At 41.5% G+C, this 23,386-nt stretch overlaps 1 protein-coding gene and 1 non-coding gene across 2 annotated transcripts in view; both read left to right on the top strand.

Moving 5' to 3' along the window:
- LOC140453572 (hippocalcin-like protein 1) overlaps window positions 1–23,386 on the top strand; it is a 148,188-nt gene that overhangs the window by 80,483 nt on the left and 44,319 nt on the right. Inside the window, exon 3 of the mRNA XM_072548374.1 lies at window positions 19,799–20,196. Coding sequence (XP_072404475.1) covers window positions 19,819–20,196 — 378 coding nt within the window. The 5' untranslated portion in view covers window positions 19,799–19,818. The remainder of the gene's footprint in view (window positions 1–19,798; window positions 20,197–23,386) is intronic.
- On the top strand, window positions 3,657–3,761 carry LOC140453740 (U6 spliceosomal RNA). Its single transcript, XR_011952476.1, has one exon. It is a non-coding gene; the product is annotated as a U6 spliceosomal RNA (small nuclear RNA).

Below are 23,386 nucleotides of genomic sequence, written 5' to 3'. Positions count from 1 at the left end.
AGCATTCCCTCAGTTAGTGCACTAGAATATCTACTTTGCACAAGCACTGGTGTGTGACTTGAACCCAGAACCTTGTAATACAGAAATGAGAGTATTATTGAATTAATTTTGAAATTATTTTTAAAAAATCAATCTTTACTGCATGGATCAGCAGATACCTGACAAAGAATTGATCGCTCGTCAAACTTTTTCTCACTTCTGACACTGAAGGTTTAAGAATTAAAATCATCTGGTGTTTCTCACTGACTACTGAGATCCTGACACAGTTTTTCAGATTTTAGAAAGTCAAGTTCAGTATTCACATGCTTGATTTCATATCATACCACCAATAGCCAGGGATAATAATCAACCAGTTCTTAGGCAGGTGTGGATGCAAAGGTACAGAATGTCATTTCAGTGAATGTAACTTAGCTGAACATCATAACATACTGTTCGTTTCCTCTGCACGCATCAGATTCTTCAGAAACACTCTTCTGGGTAAACCCAAAGAATGTACAAAGATAGAAATTGCCTGAGAAACGCAGCAGGTCTGGTAGCATCTGTGGAAATAAAACAGATTTAAAGTTAATGAGCTTTGAGAAGATTTGTAGCTCAAGTTGAGGCTCTGGATGTAAGCTTGCTCGCTGAGCTGGAAAGTTTGTTTTCAGACGTTTCATCACCATACTAGATAATATCATCAGTGAGCCTCCAGATGAAGCACTGGTGGCATGGCCCACTTTCTATTTGTGTTCAGTTTCCTTGGGTTAGTGATGTCATTTCCTGTGGTGATGTCATTTCCTGTTCTTTTTCTCAAGGTGTGGTAAATGGGATCCAAGTCAATATGTTTGTTGATAGAGTTCTGGTTGGAATGCCATGATTCTAGGAATTCTCACGTATGTCTCTGTTTGGCTTGTCCTAGGATGAATGTGTTGTCCCAGTCGAAATGGTGTTCTTCCTCATCTGTATGCAAGGATACTAGTGAGCGTGGGTCATGTCTTTTTGTGGCTAGTTGATGTTCATTTATCCTGGTGGCTAGTTTTCTGCCTGTTTGTCTAATGTAGTGTTTGTACAGTTCTTGCAAGGTATTTTGTCAATGACATTAGTTTTGCTTGCCTGTATAGGGTTTTTCAAGTTCATTAGCTGCTGTTTCAGTGTATTGGTGGGTTTGTAGGCTACCATGATGCCAAGAGACCTGAGGAGTCTGGTAGTCATTTCCAAGATGTCTTTGATGTAGGGGAGAGTGGCTAAGGTTTCTGAATGTGTTTTGTCTGCTTGTTGGGGTTTGTTGCTGAGATATCAGTTCATTGGGTACCCGTTCTTTTTGAATGCACTGCATAGGTGATTTTCCTCTGCTCTGCATAGTTCCTCTGTGCTGCAATGTGTGGTAGCTTGTTGAAACAATGTTCTAATGCAGCTTTGTCTGGGACAACACATCTATCCTAGGATTAGTCAAACAGATACACACAAGAATTCCTAGAAGTATAGCACTCCAACCAGAACTCTATCAACAAACACATTGACTTGGATCCCCTTTACCACACCCTGAGAAAAAGGACTGGAAATTACATCACCACAGGAAATGGTGTCACGACAGGAAATGACAATACCAACCCAAGGAAACCTAAACACATAAATAGAAAATAGGCCATGCCACCAGTGCTTCATCCGGAGGCTCACTGATGATGTTACCTAGTATGGTGACGAAACATCTGAAAACATACCTTCCAGTTCAGCGAACAATCTACAGATTTAATGTCTCTAATCTGGTGACCCTTCTTCAGAAACTTTTTTTTCCCTCTGCGGATGCTACTTGATCTGTGGAATTTCTCCAGCAATTTCTGTTTTGTTTCAGATTTCCAGTATCTGCAGCTCTTTATTGCATCCCAAAGATTGACATTCCATCTGGAACACGAAAACATCTCCATATTGCCCAGTAGGTAACCAGAACAACACAGCTTACAAACCCCATTCAGGCAGCGCATTTGGTTAATGTTGCACATGACGTGAAAGCCAGAAAAGCTGAAGGCTTTGCCTCGAAGTAATGTACCACAAAGGAAGTGGATGACATGAATGATACACTTGGATTGACACAGGTTCCAGGGCAAATATCAACCCCTAATGCATCTTACACGAGATGTACATGGGGGAAGCTAGCACAGCATGGTGTAGTCCACACAACGTAAGACAATTACTTTACAGTGGGTCTGATTCTTATTGGCCACAACAGATCCTCAGGATCGATACCTGAAACCAATTACATCATTGAAACAGATGACCACCTATTCATGCTCTGTCACTATATATGGATTACTACGTTATTATGTTCCACAAGGTGACATACCTGTCAGTTTCAACACCAAAGATTCCAGGTCACAACATTAAGTCTATCACCTGGCTAACTCTTACCCAGATGGTTTTGATGCTGCCAACAACTTTGAATGGGTAGCAAAGTTACATTTGAATGATGCCTGCCTAATCCAGCATCGATTCTTCTTACAGACGCAGCAGTCATGTTCACGAGATGCTGAAAATGGGTTTCAAAGCATCAAACAGCATCATCTGGAAATTTGGACATCATGCTGACTGATGTTGCTTCATTAATTGTGATTTGAAGAAAGACAGCACCACATGTGTATGTTTAAATCCAAAACACCTGAACAACATGCTAAACTTGTTCCCACATTATGTTGTGTCAAGCACTTTCCCAGCTCAAGCCGTGAATGGAAATAGCCCATAAATCTTTCCCTGTAATTGAAGGAACTGACAACATATGGAACACCTTTCGTTAGATATTGTTTCCTCAGGTTCCCATTTTGCTTAGCCTTCACTCAGGCCATATATAGATCATAGAACATTAATACTATCAGGTTGTCACTGTATCATTAATGCCAGCAGGTTTTGGAAGAACTGTATGTGAGCTGAACACAAGTGTACATCAGCAGTCTTATTGATTTAACATTTGTGGCTGTTCAATCTACTCATGAGTTGGTTTTACACCTGATCATATCAAAACCAAAGTTGTACAGAATATGCCTGCACCACAAGACAAATAACTTTTACAGCATTGCAGGATTGTTACTCTACTGAGGAAGCCATTTGATCCATTGTGTATGTACTGGCTCTCTCAGAATTTTGCCTTCATACCAATCTCCTGCCCTTTCCCTGTAATCCCACACATTGATTACTTGCTACTTGCTTGCCTCAGCTCAACCTGCTTCCACTATAAAGTCCTCCTAATCTCCCTGCTCTTGTACCCTGTAGTGGGCGGCACGGTGGCACAGTGGTTAGCACTGCTGCCTCACAGCGCCAGAGACCCGGGTTCAATTCCCGCCTCAGGCGACTGACTGTGTGGAGTTTGCACATTCTCCTCGTGTCTGCGTGGATTTCCTCCGGGTGCTCCGGTTTCCTCCCACAGTCCAAAGATGTGCAGGTCAGGTGAATTGGTCATGCTAAATTGCCCGTAGTGTTAGGTAAGGGGTAGATGTAGATGTAGGGGTATGGGTGGGTTACGCTTCGGCGGGTCGGTGTGGACTTGTTGGGCCGAAGGGCCTGTTTCAAAAAAATCTAATCTAAAAAAGTAATCTAATCTGTGCCACTGCTTATGAAGCCGAGAATGCTGTACTAACACCACTGTCCATCCCTGATACCTTTAATGACTTATATTCATCTAAGTATGTGCTCGCTTCGGCAGTGCATATACTAAAATTGGAACGATACAGAGAAGATTAGCATGGCCCCTGCACAAGGATGACATGCAAATTCGTGAAGCGTTCCATATTTTTTAGGGGTGGCATGGTGGTTCAGTGGTTAGCACTGCTGCCTCACAGCACCAGGGTCCCAGGTTTGATTCCAGCCCTGGGTGACTGTGTGGAGTTTGCACATTCTCCCGTTTGTATGGGTTTCCTCTGGGTGCTCTGGTTTACTTCCACAGTCCAAAGATGTGCAGGTCAGGTGTATTGGCCATGCTAAATTGCCCATAGTGTTAGGTTCATTAGTCAGAGGGAAATGGGACAGGTGGGTTACTCTTCAGAAGGTCGGTGTGGACTTGTTGGGCCGAAGAGCCTGTTTCCACACTGTAGGAAATTGAATCGAATCTAATCTATTTCTGTTCCTGCACACCCTTTAGAATAGCACCCTTTTATTGTATACCACCATCTCATGTTCTTTGTACCAAAGTGACTGACTTCACATTTCTCTGCTAAGTATCTGCCTGCTCCACTGGGACAATATCCTTTTAAAATTTTACACTGTCCTCACAGTTTCATGCATGTCTAAACAGCACGAAAATCATTGTCCATACTGACCACGAATGATTGGAAATGATCTGTCCAGATTTTTTTTCACTGCACTGTCTACTTGTGAAAAACCAAGGATACAATTTAGATTTCTGGTAATATCCAAGTTACTAAAGCTCTTGTATTCATGGCTGGTTTCCAAACCGCACTAAGAACAATAATGTTCCATTTGACCTGCAAGTGGACATTATTGAATCTGAACTGGAAGATGTTCTCCAATCCCTCATTTTGGTCACAGTGGAGCAGTGCAGATTCAGTAGGACCCATCAGATGGTGTCCAGCTGCAAAAGCACAACAAGGATTTCCATTCTTTGAAAGACATTTTGTATTATAGCAGATTCCAGACCTGATAAGGCTATTCGTTTTAAGACAGTTACATGACATCAGAACCTGTGATAGTGTGCACCTCTCCTTTAGTTATGGCTTCTGTATGTAACGTAATGTTTTCAGTTAGTCAACAATGTCTTATGCCCGAAACATCGATTCTCCTGCTCCTTTGATGCTGCCTGACCTGCTGTGCTTTTCCAGCAACACATTTTTCAGCTCTGTCTTTGTAATGTACAGTAACATCAATAAGCATTGAACCCAGATTGTGTGTTTGTCTGTAATATTGCAGCCATTTAAATGGGGTTATAAGTAAACTTCTCATGCCTCTTGTCCCATCAACAACCTATCTGTGGTATATCTTTTGCGGAGTATATATCACAAGGACCATGGCAAAAATCCTACTCCCCAAGTGTCACCAAAATCTAGGGGCTAGTGGTTGTATTGAACCAGGAGAGTGATTGCTGCTGCCTCCACAACTTTAGTCATGAGTCTGCTCTCATGGGCCACAGGTAACTGAAGAATGGGGAAAAGTGGGAACCCATAAAAGATGGCAAAAATTGGGTTTAGCAGCAAAGACATGCCTTTGACATCCACAACACCAATGCTAATCAGCCACTGACTGCCTTTGAACACTGACTGCATTTCTCATACACAGCCCTCATGGAGCCTTTGCTTTGTCATGTTCTTGATACACTCCACACCCTGCATTTCCTGGGTTAATACCAACTGTGTTAGGGTGAGACCCTTAAGTGAATATTAATTGCCTACTTAATGGTTTCATTGCAGGAAATGCACATGAACTGGTCTTCGGACTTCCCACGTTGGACTTACCTCTATTAGAGGCAGGAAGATGTTAGTAGTCACCTTCCCACTGGATTAAATGCCCCTGTCAGTATCCAATTTATCATGGAAGAGAGCATTGAATACTGCCCTAAGTGACTTGTGATTTGCATTGTATAGTTAATACAAAACAAAGATTTGATCACCCATATCTTTATTGTGGGTTTGATGTTTTGTGAAAATGTCTTAGCATTTCAGTAGTACATGGCTGAGCTGTTCATTAAATTGCTGAAAATTACTGGCTATTGTGTTACTTTGTGAGCAAAAGAATTGAGCCAATTAACTGGCGTAAACTGGATTTCATTGTGGCCTTCTGTCAAAAAGGTTTATGTTTATGAAAAGAGAATATCATGCCTTTGTGATTAAAGGTGCATTCATTTGAAGTTGTTCATGAAGAGCTACTCCATGCCTCTGCTGGCATTTAGAAAATTTTATCACCATGGTTACCAACAAAAGGGTGGGGGGGTTATTCCTAGTGCAACCAAGGAGACGTTCCCCTAGAGGAAATTAAACAGAGATGAGTTTGTTAGTTTAAATTTGTGTAGTTGGTAGAACTGTCCCTAATATCTGTGTTTTCTGGAAATTAGCCATTATTCTATTCATAAGAAATAACCCCTGTGTCATCAAAGGTATTTCAGAAATGAGTTGTTAGGGTTAAGATGAATACTAGCAAAAACTGTAACATTTAAAACTATAATTTATCCTATCTTCTTAATATTTACATTCCATTTAATCCATAATGACAATAATGGAAAGATTTGGTCATCAGAGAAACTGTTTGTGTATGTCTAGGAAAGAATAGATTGTGCTTCTATCAAAGCTGATGTCTATGCTGGGCTCTCTTTTATCCCTGGGAAGGGGCTTCTGTGTTTATTCATTTTAGCAGTATTAATCATTTTAATACAAAAATGGGAAATGTTACTGTAATCATTATCCAACTAATCTAGCTATGTTGTGGACTATTAGTTTCTGGAATTCTTTTCCCCAGAAAACCATGGAATTCTCTTCTCCATAAAAAGGGGAGGCTGAGTCATTTGAATTTATTCAAGGTTGAGTTAGATTTTTGATAGACAAGGGAGTTGAGAGATATGAGGGGCAGACAGGAAAGTGAAGTTGGGATCACAGCCAGATCAGCCATTGTCTTATCGAATGGTGGAGCAATTATGAATGGCCCATCCTGCTCCCAAACCCAGGGTTCAGACTCACACAAGGTTACACTTGCATACTCAAACCCCCATATAGACCCTCATTTAAAGGGATTGGCGAATTGGTGCTGCAGCGCTGTAACCTTATATCTGACCCACACACCCTTTGAATGTAACTGGAATCACTGGATCAGGAACATTACTTTGTTGTGGCTTCACATCACAAAATAGAGAATGCCCTGCATTTTGTTTTATCACGTAAGATGTGGTCCCACAACAAGCCATACATCACAGTGTGATAGATATTTATTTGAAGAAAATAACAAAAAGCCCTCTTTCTATTATAAACAACAAGCTTAAAGACATTCAATGAACTATTGCAGTTTTTGTTCAATTGTGCCATTCAAGCCCATAGATTTAATGTTCTAACAGAAAAGTAGATGGAGAAGCAAAATTCAATCACCAAAATTCCCTTAACTCCTTGCAATTAAAACTGATTTTAACATTTTTAGTCAATTTTAAAGAGTGGTACAACTTCAGCAATATTATGCCCAAACATCAATAAATTCCTATGTGATAGAAATGGGTCTCCCACATTCACTCTCAATGTTCCAGGATGATAATGATGATGGTGATGCACTGTTTGAGCTTTGCTGTTGTGACTCTTGTTGGGGGAATGTCTTACTTTTGGCATTTTCTTACTGTTGGCATTATGTATCTGGAGTTCTAGTTAAAGCCTAACGGATGTGTTTTCAACAATCAGTCATCATTTTCTCAGACCTGTTTTTGATGTTGCACTTAGCAACTATGTGGAATGTTCCCAAGATTTGAGTTGAGCATCTTGTTATGGTTGGCTCCTCCATAATTCAATGGGAGCTTACTGTTTTTATAAATGCCTCATGTTTCAAACTGACTGTTTGTTTAATGTCAGCTGGATGTGTACAGGGAGAACAATTACAGTAAGCTAGAAAAGTTAGAATCACATTAGATGCAAATACTGAGCATGCTATTATTCAGCAAAGGTCATCATTACAGATCAATGGTTAATGACTAAAGAATGACCTGGGATTTTAAAAACTGGTATGTGAAACTATGAAGCCAAAGAGTAACTAGCAAGACAAAGTCAACGTGAAGCTTAAAACTAAAACTTACTCGAAATATATAAGCATCTGTGGAGAGAGAATTGAATGTACTATTCTTTATATATTAATGTGATGGTCATCTTTAAATGCTGAATGATTTGTGTTTTCCACAGTTAGTCTTTTGTCTCAAGTCTGGGAATGTGAGAATTTTTTGGATATAAGACAAAATATTCTGTCTATAAGCCACTCCAACCTACCTTGTGCTAATCTGAATTTACTTTTGAGAAATTAGTGTCTGGGTCTCCTTGACTGAATAATTTGACAAAAAGTTTCATTAAGAAAAAGCTGCACTTATTTTACAACCTTCGCTGGCCCAAGCACTTGATAAACAATAAACTACTTTTAAATGCCATTGAATGTTGGCAAACACTGAGCACAATGAGATAACAGAACATTGTTTCATTAATACTGATTGTGTGATAAATATTGGCCTTATTTATATTCAGGAAGTCAAGGTGCACAATTTATTTATACATTAATATAACTTTTTATAGAATTTAGATGTTGAACTAGTTGTATGTGGGTTTTTGGTCTGTGTATAAGGGGTTTAATGATTAACTTGTCAGTATTTCTGCACCCAAGATTCTCTTTAAATAAAAAGGAGAATGAGAGGGAGAGAGTGAGAGTCCCTGAGGTGGTAATAGAAATATGTTTGTATTGGCACCCATTTAGACCATAAGACATAGGAGCAGAAATTAGGCCATTCAGCCATGGCTGATACGTTTCTCAAACACATTCCATCACTTTCTCCCTGTAACCCTTGATCTACTTGCCAATCAAGAACCTATCGATCTTAGTCTTAAATATACTCAATGACCCGGCCTCTACAGTTTTCTGTTGCAGTGAATTCCATAGATTCACCACTCTCTGGCTAAAGACATTTCTCGTTATCTCTGTTATAAAAGGTCTTCTCTTTACTCTGAGGCTGTGCCTTCGGGTCCTAGTCTCTCCTAACAATGGAAACATCTTCTCAACATCCACTCTATCCAGACCATTCAGTATTCTGTATGTTGCAATTAGATCCCCCCTCATCCTTCTAAACTCCATTGAGTATAGACCCAGAGTCCTCAAACTTTCCTCTTATGTAAAACTTTTCATTCCTGTGACCATTCTCGTGAACCTCTTCTGAACACGTTCCAGGGCCAGTACATCCTTCCTGAGACATGAGGCTCAAAACTCTGCACAGTACTCTAAATGTGATCTGACCAGAGCCTTACAGAACTTCAAACCTCTGCTTTTATATTCAAGTCTTCTCAAAATAAATGCCATTATTGCATTTGCCGCCTGAACTGTTGACTCAACCTGCAAGTTTACCTTGAGAGAATCCTGGTCTGGAACTCCCAAGTCTCTTTGCACTTCAGACCTCTGAATTTTCTCTCCATTTAAAAAATAGCAAAGTGCATGACCTCTCACTTTCCCAAATTATTCTCCATCTGCCACTTCTTTGTCTATTCTCCTAACCTGTACAAATCCTTCTGCAGCCTCCCAGCCTCCTCAATGCTACCTGTCCCTCTGTATATCTTTGTATCATATGCAAACTTAGCCAGAAATCCCTCAGTTCCTTCATCTAGATCATTAATGTATAAAATGAAATGTTGCAGTCCCAACACTGAGCCTTATCTTGTCACCAGCTGCCATCCTGAGAAGGACCCTTTTATCCCCACACTCCGCTTTCTGTCAGACATGCTTCTGTCCATGCCTCTTCAACCAGGATTCTCGCCCACCCTCTGATGACCCCTTCTCCCGCCTCCAACACACCCCATCCACCTGGACACCCCATGCTGGCCTCTTACCCGCCCCTCGATCTCTTCATAGCCAACTGCCGCCGCGGCATTAACCGCCTCAACTTCTCCACCCCTCTCACCCACTCCGACCTCTCACCCTCGGAACGTGCAGCCCTCCACTCCCTCCATTTCAACCCCAACGTCACTATCAAACCAGCAGACAAGGGAGGCGCGGTACTGGTTTGGCGCACCGACCTTTACACCGCTGAGGCTAAATGCCAGCTCTCAGACACCTCCTTCTACTGCCCCCTTGTCCATGACCCCACCTCCCACCACCAAACCATCATCTCCCAGACCATCCAGAACCTCATCACCTCAGGGGATCTCCCATCCACCGCCTCCAACCTCATAGTCCCACAACCCCGCACCGCCCGTTTCTACCTCCTGCCCAAAATCCACAAACCTGACTGCCCCGGCCGACCCATTGTCTCAGCCTGCTCCTGCCCTACCAAACTCATCTCTGCATAACTTGACACGGTCCTGTCCCCCTTAGTCCAAGAACTCCCCACCTACGTTCGGGTCACCACCCACGCCCTCTACCTCCTCCATGGTTTTGGCTTCCCGGGTCCCTAATGCCTTATCTTCATCATGGACATCCAGTCCCTGTACACCTCCATCCCCCATCACGAAGGACTTAAAACCCTCCGCTTCTTCCTTTCCTGCCGTACCAACCAGTACCCTTCCACCGACACCCTCCTTCGACTGACTGAACTGGTCCTCACCCTGAATAACTTCTCTTTCCAATCCTCCCACTTCCTCCAAACCAAAGGAGTAGCCATGGGCACCTGCATGGGCCCCAGCTATGCCTGCCTCTTCGTAGGATATGTGGAACAGTCCATCTTCCGCAGCTACACTGGCACCACCCCCCATCTTTTCCTCCGCTACATCGATGACTGTATCGGCGCTGCCTCGTGCTCCCCCACGAGGAGGTTGAACAGTTCATCCACTTTCCCAACACTTTCCACCCTGACCTCAAATTTACCTGGACCATCTCAGACTCCTCCCTCCTCTTCCTAGACCTCTCCATTTCTATCTCGGGTGACCGAATCGACACAGACATTTACTATAAACCGACCGACTCCCACAGCTACCTAGACTACACCACCTCCCACCCTGCACCCTGTAAAAACACCATCCCATATTCCCAATTCCTTTGTCTCCGCCGCATCTGCTCCCAGGAAGACCGTTTCCAAAACTGTACCACCCAGATGGCCTCCTTCTTCAAGGACCGCAATTTCCCCCCAGACGTAGTCGACGATGCCCTCCACCGCATCTGTTCCACTTCCCGCTCCTCCACCCTTGAGCCCCGCCCCTCCAACCGCCACCAGGACAGAATCCCACTGGTCCTCACCTACCACCCCACCAACCTCCATGTCCAGCGTATCATCCGCCGTCATTTCCCCACCTCCAAACGGACCCCACCACCAGGGATATATTTCCCTTCCCTCCCCTATTAGCGTTCCGAAAAGACCACTCCCTCTGTGACTCCCTCGTCAGGTACACACCCCCCACCAACCTAACCTCCACTCCCGGCACCTTCCCCTCCAACCGCAAGAAATGCAAAACTTGCGCCCACACCTCCCCCCTTACTTCCCTCCAAGGCCCCAAGGAATACTTCCATATCCGTCACAAATTTACCTGCACCTCCACACACATCATCTATTGCATCCGCTGCACCCGATGTGGCCTCCTCTATATTGGCGAGACAGGCCGCCTACTTGCAGAACGTTTCAGAGAACACCTCTGGGACACCCGGACCAACAAACCCAACCACCCCGTAGCCCAATACTTCAACTCCCCCTCCCACTCCACCAAGGACATGCAGGTCCTTGGATTCCTCCATCGCCAGACCATAGCAACACGATGGTTGGAGGAAGAGCGCCTCATCTTCCGCCTGGGAACCCTCCAACCACAAGGGATGAACTCAGATTTCTCCAATTTCCTCATTTCCCCTCCCCCCACCTTGTCTCAGTCAAATCCCTTGAACTCGGCACCGCCTTCCTAACCTGCAATCTTCTTCCTGACCTCTCCGCCCCCACCCCACTCCGGCCTATCACCCTCACCTTGACCTCCCTCCACCTATCGCATTCCCAACACCCCTCCCCCAAGTCCCTCCTCCATCCCTGCCTGCTGGACACACTTTCTTCATTCCTGAAGAAGGGCTTATGCCCGAAACGTCGATTCTCCTGTTCCTTGGATACCGCCTGATTGCTGTGCTTTTCCAGCGATACATTTTCAGCTCTAATAACATGGGCCCTATCTTACTCAGTAGCCTCCTGTGTGGCACCTTGTCAAAGACCATCTTGAAGTCCAGGTAGATAACATCCATTGGCTCTCCTTTGTCTAACCTTCTTGTCACTGAGAGTCAAACAGATGTCCAGCATGGAAATGGACCCTTCGGTCCAACTCGTCCATACCGAAAAGATATCCTAACCTATCTAGTCCCATTTTCCAGCACCTGGCCCGTATTCCTATTCATATACCTATCCAAATGCCTTTTAAATTCTGCAATTGTACCAGCCTCCACCACTTCCTCTGGCAACTCATTCCATACACAAACCACCCTCTGCATGAAAAGGTTGCCACTTAGGTCCCTTTTATATCTTTCCCCTCTCACCCTAAACCTATGCCCTCTAGTTCTGGACTCTTCCATCCCAGGGGAAAAGACTTTGTCTACTTATCCTATCCATGCTACTCATGATTTTATAAACCTCTGCAAGGCCACCCCTCAGCCTCCGATGCTCCAGGGAAAACAGCCCCAGCCTATTCAGCCTCTCCTCAGAGCTTAAATCCTCCAACTCTGGCAATATGCTTGTCTTTTCTGAACCCTTTCAATTTTCACAGCATACTTCTGATAGTAAGGAAACCAGAATTGCACATAATGTTCCAAAAGTGGCCTAACTCAAACCCTGTACAGCCGCAACATAATCTTCGAACTCCTATACTCAGTACTCTGACCAATAAAGGGAAGCGTACCAAATGTCTTCTTCACTATCCTATCTACCTGCGACTCTACTTTCAAGGAGCTATGAACCTGTACTCCAGGGTCTCTTTGTTCAGCAATACTCCCTAGGACCTTACCATTAAGTGTATAAGACCTACTCTGATTTGCTTTTCCAAAGTGCAGCACCTCACATTTATCTGAATTAAACTCCATCTGGCACACCTCAGCTCATCGGTCTATCTGATCAAGATCCCGTTGTAATCTGATATAACCTTCTTCACTGTCCACTACACCTCCAAACCTCCCCAAAGAATTCAAGCAGATTTGTCAGGCTTGATGTTCCCTATGCTGACTTTGCCCTATTTTACCATACACTTTCAAGTATTCAGAAATCTCATCCTTGACAGTGGATTAATGGGTCTTACCCACGACCGAGATTAGGCTGATCGGTCGTGGGTGAGATCCTGGAAATTAAAGTGAACAGATGACACGCTGAAGAGCTTTAACTTGCTTTCAGGTAGAAAGGAAGGAATTGATTTATTTTTGGTTTATGGAAAACCTAGTTGCTTGGGAAGCTTTTCGGCAGTTTGGAGAAGCCCTGATGGAAGTTAGATGCATGAAATTGTTTCTTTTAGAGGAAAGAGTTAGTTCAGAGCAGTTAAGAAATAAGGATTTGAGTTTTGAAGTTCTAGACCAGATGTATTTAGTTACAACCATGGAAAGTTTTTCAAAGCTGCTAAAACGTAAGCTCAGTTGTGTGAATACTCAGGTTAGGGGCTATCAAAATCTCAAGGCCTTCTTTCAAGGAATTTAAAGAAACCCTTAAGTCGAGCCTATAAATGTAATAGAGAAGGGAATTCTCTTTGGTGTTTGGATATTGTAAAGTGATGGTGAAGGCACAGATGGGATTGTATTTTACTGTGTTTCAAAATCTATCAAGTTGCGTTGTATGTGAACCATTTTGGTTTCTTATATTTGTATCTTCATTTATTTTGCGTAATTTCTGTTATATTGTTGAAATCAAATCTGTAGCCTTGCATGCTTGAATTTTCGTGAAAAACAACCTAATTAAACAAGAGCAAAAGAAAATATGATCTATCAAGCCAGATTTCTGACTGGGACATGCCTTGTCCAATAATAACGTCAGCTGGGTCTATAACACAGTGAGATTATGAATGTCTGTCTGGATGGGCATAGTAAGTCTCAGTATAGTGTCTCCAGAATTAGATGATGTTTCCTTGTGACTGAAATGAACTCTTGGGCTAGATGTGCTAAATTAAGATTTCAACTCAACCTACTCTCATTGATCGCCGTTGAGCCAAGGCTGACACTTCCTACTCCCTGTCTTAGACAATTTACTAGTGCTTAATGAAGTTTTTAAATATAAAGACAAATTAATTCTCAAATGACAAATTTTCAATTAAGGTATTCTGTATTTGCCATTTGGAAATTCATTTTCTGTCCTTTTTAATAGATTTTCATTTTTAAATTTATGTTTGGTGTGAACTCCAAATGCTGGAAATTGCACGAAAGCATTTGTCATAAGGCATTCGGTTATGAATTAGTTTCTTCAATATGAGTAAATTATGTGCCTTCATCTTAAAACATAAATCTAGCTCCCTTTGCACTTCTGTTGTAATTACTTGTTTTATATGTCATGAGCATTTATGCAGAACTGTTTCAACATTGTTAAGGTCATTGGTCAGCTTTTACTAGTTTTCTAGCTTGGAATGTATGCTTCACTGATTTTTATTCCCTATTGGTGGTATATTTAAGCCTTGAAAGACTGTACGTCTATAAGGATTTTAGTTTCATGAGATTCATTTAAATGTTGTTGGTGTTCCGTTTGGCCGTGTGTTGCTAATTTTAAAACCTATGGAGTCATAGGTTTCCGACAGTACATATAGAAGCCATTCAGCCCATTGACTCTGCACTGATCCTCTGAAGAGGATAGCTACCCAGACCCACACCCACCACCCTATCCCACATATCATATGTCTGCTGTGATTTGGGATATTGGGATAACAGATTTTTCCCTGGACATCTGTTGAATTTTCTATTGTATCTTAAACTAGCCTTTGAGCTGTGGTATAAAATAACCTTTCGATCATGCCACGTGTTTAATTTTCTTCTTCTGAACATTATTTGAGTGACTGTAAGCAACTGTGCTATTTAAAGATGTTAGATTTGTGAGATATTATTTAGGTTAAAAATAAATTGAAAAACTACTCTCTTGATTTGAAGTGTTTGATCAAAGGGACAGGATAGCACTACTTACTCTCCACCCCGAATGGCTTGTTCACAGTGGGTGGCAGGAGTAATACTTTAAATCATCAGAATCAAAGATTGTGGTTTCAAGTCCCACTCTAGGACTTCAGCATTAAAATCAAATATGACACTTTAACAGCGGGTTGCTCTTTGGAGGGTTGGTGTGGACTTGTTGGGCCATATGACCCATTTCCTGTAGGGATTCTATGATTTCTAAAGCAATAATGAGGTAGTGTTATCCTTTGGATGAGATGTTTGACTCAGGTACCTTCAATTCATATGACATAAATAGGTTATCTTATTTCTTTTATTCACTCATGGGATGTGGGCATCACTGGCTGAGCCAACATTTATTGCCCATCGCTAATTGCTCAGAGGATAGTTAAGAGTCAGCCACATTTCTGTAGGTCTGGAGTCACATGTAGGCCGGACCAAGTGATGACAGCTTCTTTCTGCAAAGAGCATCAGTGAATTAGTTGGATATGTCTGGCAATTGCCAGTGGCTTCATGGTCATCAATAGAGTTTTAACTGAATCCAGATTTTTATTGAATTCAAATGCCACCAACTACCATGGCATTCAAACACGTGTCCCCAGAATATTATCTGGGTCTTGGGATTACTGGTTTATCAACAATTTGATGAGGTCATTGCCTACCTTCATTTGATCATTGAGCATTGCTGTATGTGTTAGGTTTCTGTCTACAAAATGACTGCTGTGAGCTGTACATTAATGTAATGACTATACTTCCAAAGTACTTCTCTGGTTTGAAACACTTAATATCCTTTGACATGAATGAAGATAGCAAAGAACAATAGGAACAGGAACAGGCCCGTTGGTCCTCTAAGCCTGCGCCCACACATTTTGTCCTTTCATACTAAAGCTGTCTTCACTTACAGGATCGTATCCCTCTAGTCACTTCCTCTTCATGTATGCATCCAAGTGTTTTTTGAATGCTGCTATTGTGTCTGCTTCCACCACCTCCTCTGGCAGCTCATTCCAGGCACTCACCACCATTCGTGTGAAAAACGTGCCTTGTGCATCTCTTGTAAACTCACCCCCCCCCCCCCCCCCCCCCACCCCGCACCTTGAACCTGTGTCCCCTTTCACCCTGGAAGAAGCCTCATGCTTTCCACTCTATCCATGCCATGCAATGAGGGATCTTGTCAAAGTCTTTACTGCAGTCCATGTAGACAACTTCAACTTCTTTTCCCTCATCAATCATCTTCAGCACCTCCTCAAAACTCGATCAAGTTAACGAGGTACGACCTCCTCTGTATAAAAGCTATGCTGTTTATCGCTAATAAGGCTATTTGCTTCTAACTGCATTTAGATCTTGTTCCTGAGGATCTTTTCCAATAATATCCCTACCACTGACATAAGACTCGCAGTCCTGTAATTTCCTGGATTATCCCTGCTACCCTTCTTAAACAATGGGACAACATTCGTTATTCTGATGATCTTTCAGCTTGTGAGTTTCAACCAGTGCTAAGGTATTCTGAAGGAAAGGAAATTTCCATGAAACTTTGTTCACTTTAAGTGCAATAAAATTATAAAGCAAATATTGCACAGTATGTATAATGGAGCAAGCTTCCATCAGCCTGAAGGAAGTTGCTCTGCCTTGCTATACACTAGTGACATAAATTGTATCAAACCTTTCGCCACTTGTCTATAAAACAAGCCAAAATGGTGCGCCATTCATCTCCTTCCCCCAATACTAACATTTACTAAATAATCTTTCTTCAGGATGCTTTGTTAATCATACAGGAAATAGGTCTCTTATTCTGAAATGACCTGCTCGCTCAAAAAAATTAAACATGACTCTTTCTCTGTTGGGGAAAAAAAACTTATTTTAATATTGTAATGATACTTCTAAACTGTACGCATTGATAAATTTAAAATAGTGACATTATAGTACAGCACCATTAAGCACTAGTAGCATGCTGAAACTATGGCAGTTTGAAAAAAATAAGATTACATCCTCAGATCCAAGCATGTTGCAAAGGAGCATCACATGTTTAACGTAAAGTGAGTTTTGAGATCGTTTTGTCGGTAACTAAAGTCTAACTCAGCTGATCATTTGTTCCAATTAATTTTAAGATCTTGGATTATATGTGGTAATTTAATCACCACATTTTAAATTATGAACAAGTATACAGTATTTATGAAATTCCTTGCAAATTTTTACCCTCGAAGAAAAACTGGATAGATCTCCCCAGGATTATGTAAGTGGTATTTATTGCGCTGCTACAAAACGTGGTGAGGAAAATTTAAGCCAAGGAAGTGAACTTCAGCCTAACCAAAGTCTTTATCTGCTGAAGGAGTATTCAAATTATGCCAGTCTGCCAAATGTCATTCATCACCAAGACATTCCAGTTTTTTGGGTATGAAGCAAGAAATCCCAGGCTGATCTCCCTGATCATTCTCCCTTTGTGAAATAAGTAAGCAGTGAGCAGGGCATTGTCTTCAACAGTATGTAAACTAATCATGTTTACTGTTGGTACTGTTGTCTTCTAATCACCACCTTCCAGGGACCTAAACTAATTTATCCATCTCTTTTTTTTCCTATTCGCAACTTGATAATCCACGTCTTAAACAGTGAGAAGAAAAAGGAGCAAATCCATTGGTTTATTCTAGGCCAGGATTTTTCTAAATAGGTGGGCGAATGTATGAAGGGAGATCAGTATATGTGCGTATGAGTCACTTGATCTATGGGCTGCATCCTAAAATATGAGAAGAAAGAATCAATAAAAAGAAATTCAAAAATCTCATAGAAACGCGGGGATTAAACTCTGACATTCATTTCACTGGAGGAATAGGTGCAAAGGATCTGCAGTTTTAACAAATGGATAAAAGAGAAGGTTTCAGAGATTCCACTTCATAGTAGAATGCTTCCACCACACAGAAAGCTAGCCAACTGGCTCTCCTGCAAATAATGCAAATTGGCACATAATCAAAAGTCTGTTGTCAAAAATCAAATTCTTGTTAGTGCCCAGAATAGTGCCTAGATAATGCTTAAATTCTAGACATTGTGAAAAGGAGGAGGTAGAAATCTTTTATATCTTATTGACATACCCTTTATGCTGCCTTGCAATTCCAGTGAAAAATCAATTGATTCTGATGCCAAGAATAGGGTTAGGGTGAGCAACGCCATGGATAAGTCAAGAGGAAGAAGTTCCACTGTCTTGATTAAGTTTTGTGTCTGTCAAGAACGTGATCTGGCAAAATAGGCGATCAGCCTTAGGAACATTCGGAACAGGAGTAGGCCATTTAGCCCGTCCAGCCTATTCCACCATTCAATGAGATGATGGCTAAACTGTGCCCTAAACTTATATACCTGACTTGGCCTATGTCTCTGAATACCTTTTGCTTAACAAACTTTATCTATCCCTAATTTAAATTTAACAATTGAATCTGGGCACTAACATTGGGTCTGAGGGTGTCAGGTGCTCAGGCAAGAAGGTAATTTGAGCCATTTTGTGTTACAGCTTCTACCTCTATACTTCAGAGCTAAAAGCTTTCTGGATGCTATTGTCCCAAGCATTTTTCCTTTACCAGACACAAGTGCAAACACACTGTCCACTGGCCTGATCACCAAACTTGGTTGCTCTGAGGTTTGAATAGGCCCAGTGTATTTTCAGTTGAGAGTGTGGTGCTGGAAAAGCACAGCAGGTCAGGCAGCATCCAAGGAGCAGGAAAATCGACATTTCAGGCAAAAGCCCTTCATCAATATATTTTTAATAGACTTTGCTCATCTGTATCTGTTATTGGCTCTAATACGGTTAGCTACTTTCCATCTATTTGTGATAACTAATCAGTTTTTTTTTAGGTAGGCTGTTTTTTTCTCCCTTTCAAGACTAACGTTACTTCTATAAAATGAAGTAACTGCCAAGTTCCAGAAGTCCATGTTCTTTGTGATCTCCTGGCCCAATGCTGAACATTAGAGTTGTGTGGATGGTTAGATTAGTGATAGACATCTTGATAATGGGCTATCGTTTGCTGTTGCAGGCCACTGAACAAAATCTGCTGTTGTTTAGATTTGCCTGTCAGCATTGTTGAAAGTCCAAACTGAAGGTTTTGCACTGAGGGAGACTGAACATTTGGGACCTAAGTGATTATTATTAGAATGCCATGTGAACCTCCTTCACTCAGCAATTGGCTCGAAGGGTTGAGAAATGAAAAACCAAGAATGTGACTCTAATTTACAATTCCAAGTCAAATCAGAGACAGAGAGAAAACAAATTCGGAGTTTGGGGGTAAAACTCTGATTTTTAAAAAAAGGTAGTAAAAGACAAAGGGGTTATTAAATGTAGGAACTTAAAAAGTGACAATTGTACTCTTCAACAATAATAAAACCTGAAGGAATGAGACTCGTAACAGTTAATTTTCACTGCCTGAGTCCAAATGGCTTTAATTGTTGTTTTGCTTCTTCAAAAGAACATTCAATTTTAAATAACTCCACTTCAAAATATTTTCTATATTGCATTCAGTATTTATCTATCAGATAAATGTAACAGTTTAATATTGTTCAAAGTATATCAGTAGTGAGCCATCCAATGAGGAGCCATTTTTGTGCAGTTATGTCCTTAACTAACTTTGTAATTGCCTCTTACCTGAAATTGCTGTGTCATTGGTGCATAAACAAGAGTAATCGGCACTAGTCCTGACCATTACTTTGACCACACATTTTGGAACCTAACTACAGTGCATTCATTTGGATTATTAACGAACAACATCAGGAAGGGCAATGGAAAATATGCTTTTATATGTTTACTAAGCTATAACATCCCAAAGCTGTTTGCAGCTCAAACAAGACTCCAGCAGCTCAAGGTTCCACCCTTTTTAGATTAAATTATGTACTTCAAATGGTTGACTACAGGTTTTACTGTATTAATGATTCAGCTATGAGCAATTCCAGCTCAAATAGTCCTCTCCTTGCCGTCTGAATAAGCAGCAGTTTGTCTATCAATTATAGCAATTGCTAGAATGGAAATGTTCACCTACCAGCAGCAGACTGATGCCCCTCTATAGCATTGAGTTAACTAAAGTTGTTCTCTTTCCCCCTTTCTCACTAGGTGTGATCAACTGATCTAGAATGGGTAAGCAGAATAGTAAACTGCGCCCCGAAGTCCTTCAGGATCTTCGTGAGAACACAGAATTCACCGACCATGAGCTCCAGGAATGGTACAAAGGCTTCCTGAAAGATTGCCCAAGTGGCAATCTGACTGTTGACGAATTTAAGAAAATATATGCAAATTTCTTCCCTTATGGCGATGCCTCCAAATTTGCAGAGCACGTATTCCGTACCTTTGACACCAACGCTGATGGAACGATTGATTTTCGAGAATTTATTATTGCGCTGAGTGTCACGTCCCGTGGCAAGCTGGAGCAGAAGTTGAAGTGGGCATTCAGCATGTACGACCTGGATGGAAATGGGTACATCAGCCGAGAGGAAATGCTAGAAATTGTACAGGTAAGATCCATAGTGATCCAATAATGTAAGGATAAACTAAGAGATACATACGTTTAAAGTCCTCACTGATTACCCGCTGGGAAATTGGAGTTGGTTCTCTTCAGTTTTTCCCCTTTTAATTTTAAGGAAATGTTCGGCAAAAGCACCTTGCCCAAGATTTGTTCCAATTTTCCATAATTCCTTAAGGAACAGGGCATTGAACAATCAATCTTCTCACTAATTAGACTCTTTGTGGCTATTACTTGAGTTGTAAGGTTGGATTTATACAAAAAGGTTTCCTGTACCTCAAAGGTAGGAAGTTTTTTTTTTCATTGTTTACATTTAAATTGTTTTGTGGGTAGCAATATTCTAATGCCCCTCTCTCACTTTTCCATCCAGTCCAAGGTGCAGATTTTATAGTCTCACTGGGTTCTGTTCTTATTCTCTGAATTACTTTATCAAAACAAGTCATGAGATACTCCATGAACTGAGTGTGCCCTTGGATATTGTGTTAGTATAGGTGTGATTATGACAAAATACCCGCTACAGATTTATTTCTAAAACATGAGTTAATAATGTCCATATCAATATAAAGATGTCAGGTTACATTTGTAAGCCAATGTCAACAACGAGCACTAACGGGTATGTGGTACAACAGCAACAGTCTTGTAGCGTAGTTGCAGTGTCCTTGCTTCTCAGCCAGAAAGCCTGAGTTCAAGTCGCACCTGTCCCAGAGGACAGATTTCCCAACAGGTACATTAAAAGACATCTATACTAAAATAGCTGCCAACCAAAGATTCATTTAATCTCACTTAGAATCATAGAATCCCTACAGCATGGAAGCAGGCCATTCATCCCATTAAGTCCACACTGACCTTCCAAAGAACGTCTCCCCGAAACCCACCCCTCTACCCTATCCCTGTAACTCTGCAATTCCCATGGAGAATTCCCCTAGCTTGCACATCCATGGACACGATGGGTAATTTAGCATGGCCGATCCACCTAACCTGCACATCTTTTGGAAAATGGGTAGAAACCAGCGCAGACATGTGGAGAATATGCTAATCCATGCAGTCACCCAAGGCAGGAATTGAACCTGGGTCGCTGACTTCTGGCTGAGAAGCAAGGACACTACAACTACGCTACAAGACTGTTGATGTTGTACCATATACCTGTTAGTGCTCATAGTTGACATTGGCTTACAAATGTGACCTGACATCTTTTGCTTTGATATGGACATAATTAACTCACGTTTTAGAAATAAATCTGTATCAGATATTTTGTAATAATCACACCTATATTAACATAATATCCAAGGGCACACTCAGTTCATTGAGGCTGTGAGGCTATAGTGCTGACCACTGAGCAACCATATCATCTTGACAATGTAATTTAGCCCCAGTGCAGGGGAGCACTTCCACAGCATCCATATGAACTTAAAGCCTTGAAATGAGATTGTCGGATTTGGAACAGTAGATCAGATTACTATTCAGTCGGTTAATTGCCACTAGATTGCTGTATGGCATCAGTTGGAAATGTGTTTTGACAGATCAATTACTTGCAAATCTATTGCAGCAGGTGAATAGTCCTTTCAAATTTTGAAAGCAGCTCCAATTTTTGTGTCACATAATGGTTATACTCAGCACATTGTACACAGGGATATTTTATAACTGACTAGATATCTGATATTGAATATCGGTTTGAGCGAACTTTACTGCATGAATTGTGTGTTCCGGATTTAACAACAACTTTGTATTTTTGTGGCACCTTCAATGTAGGAAAACATCCCAAGGAACTTCACAGGGATAATATGAAGCAGAATTTGACACTGAAACGCATAGTGGAGATATGAGGGCAGTAAACCAAATATTCAGTTAAAGCGGTTGGTTTCAGGAAGCATCTTAAATGAGTGAAGTGTGGCAGAGAGAGATAGCGACGGTATTTCAAAGTTTGGTAACTAGACAACTGAAGGGACAGCCGCAAATAGTGAGGATACTTGAACCTGGAATGAGAGGAGTGCAAATATCTAAAATGATTGTGCCCTTGAGACAGTGCAAACATAAATGGTCAGGTCATGAAATCAAAGCATTGCTAAAATAGGAGTGAGTGTAGGTCAGCAAGCACAGGAGTTGTGCAGAGAAGCTCTTGGTGTGCATTAGGATACATACAGGCAAACTTTGAATAAGCTTTAGTTTATAGAGATGTCAAATCATGTGAGAGAGCAGGGAGAAGTGCATTGAAATAACCAAATAGTAAAGAAATGGAAGAGAGTTTGAGCCAAGGCATTAGAGGACAGTGGTGTATTCAACCATCTCAGAGGCTGCAAAAGGTTGAGAAGGAAAACGAGGGAAGGTTTTCACAGTCATATAGGATGTCATTTGTCAGTTTGAGGGCCACTGCTGAACTGTGACAAGGGTGGAAATTAGATTGGAGGGATTCAAACATCATGTTTTTGGGAGAGCTGGAAACAGATTTGGGAGGTAGCACACATTCAAGAACTTTCAAGAGGAAAGATAGTTTGGATATTGTCCTTGCAAACTAAGGCCAAGAGATGCCTTTAATATTTTTGAGGAGCACAGTGATGACAGCGGATTTGAAAGAGAGGAGGGGACATTATCTGAAATGAGAGAATGAATGATGGCAGCGAGAAGGGAAGTTGTGTGGTCAGTAGTTTAGTTTGAGTGACTGAGGAGCATTCCTCAACAGCTAGAGAATTCTGGAAATTGTGAAAAGGGAGATAGGAAGGAAGCTAACACTTGGGCAAGCACTGGTCCTAGACGTTTGGCCTCGTGGGCCCAGAGAAGGGAGGATGTGAGCTCCTTGCATGTTTTGTTGAGGATGTATGTGGGGTAGTCAGGCGAGAGGGGTTTACCAGGTCGGATTTAAATGAGAAAGAAAGCTGATGGTGTCTTTGAGTTCCAGAATGATCCTCAACAGTAAGCCTCAGTCGAGTTTTACGTGGTCAGATCAGATGGTATATAGCTACCCTTATCCATTCAAGTCTCCCTCACTTATGAGTACCCCATACATGCAGATCTCTAAATTACTTGGTTGCTTCAGACACGTTTCATTTTTGATATTTGTAATGTGTTTATCAAGTAAATCAACTTTAATAAGTTAACTGTTAGTTATTATAAATTAATATGTAACCAAGGGTTTTTTCTCATGTTACTGTGTCACTGTGACATGAGGCCTGGAAAATATTGTTTCC

The sequence above is a fragment of the Chiloscyllium punctatum genome, chromosome 27, assembly GCF_047496795.1.
Source record: "Chiloscyllium punctatum isolate Juve2018m chromosome 27, sChiPun1.3, whole genome shotgun sequence".
In the NCBI taxonomy this organism is placed as follows: Eukaryota; Metazoa; Chordata; class Chondrichthyes; order Orectolobiformes; family Hemiscylliidae; genus Chiloscyllium; species Chiloscyllium punctatum.
This window is presented reverse-complemented; position numbering and strand designations above follow the sequence as displayed.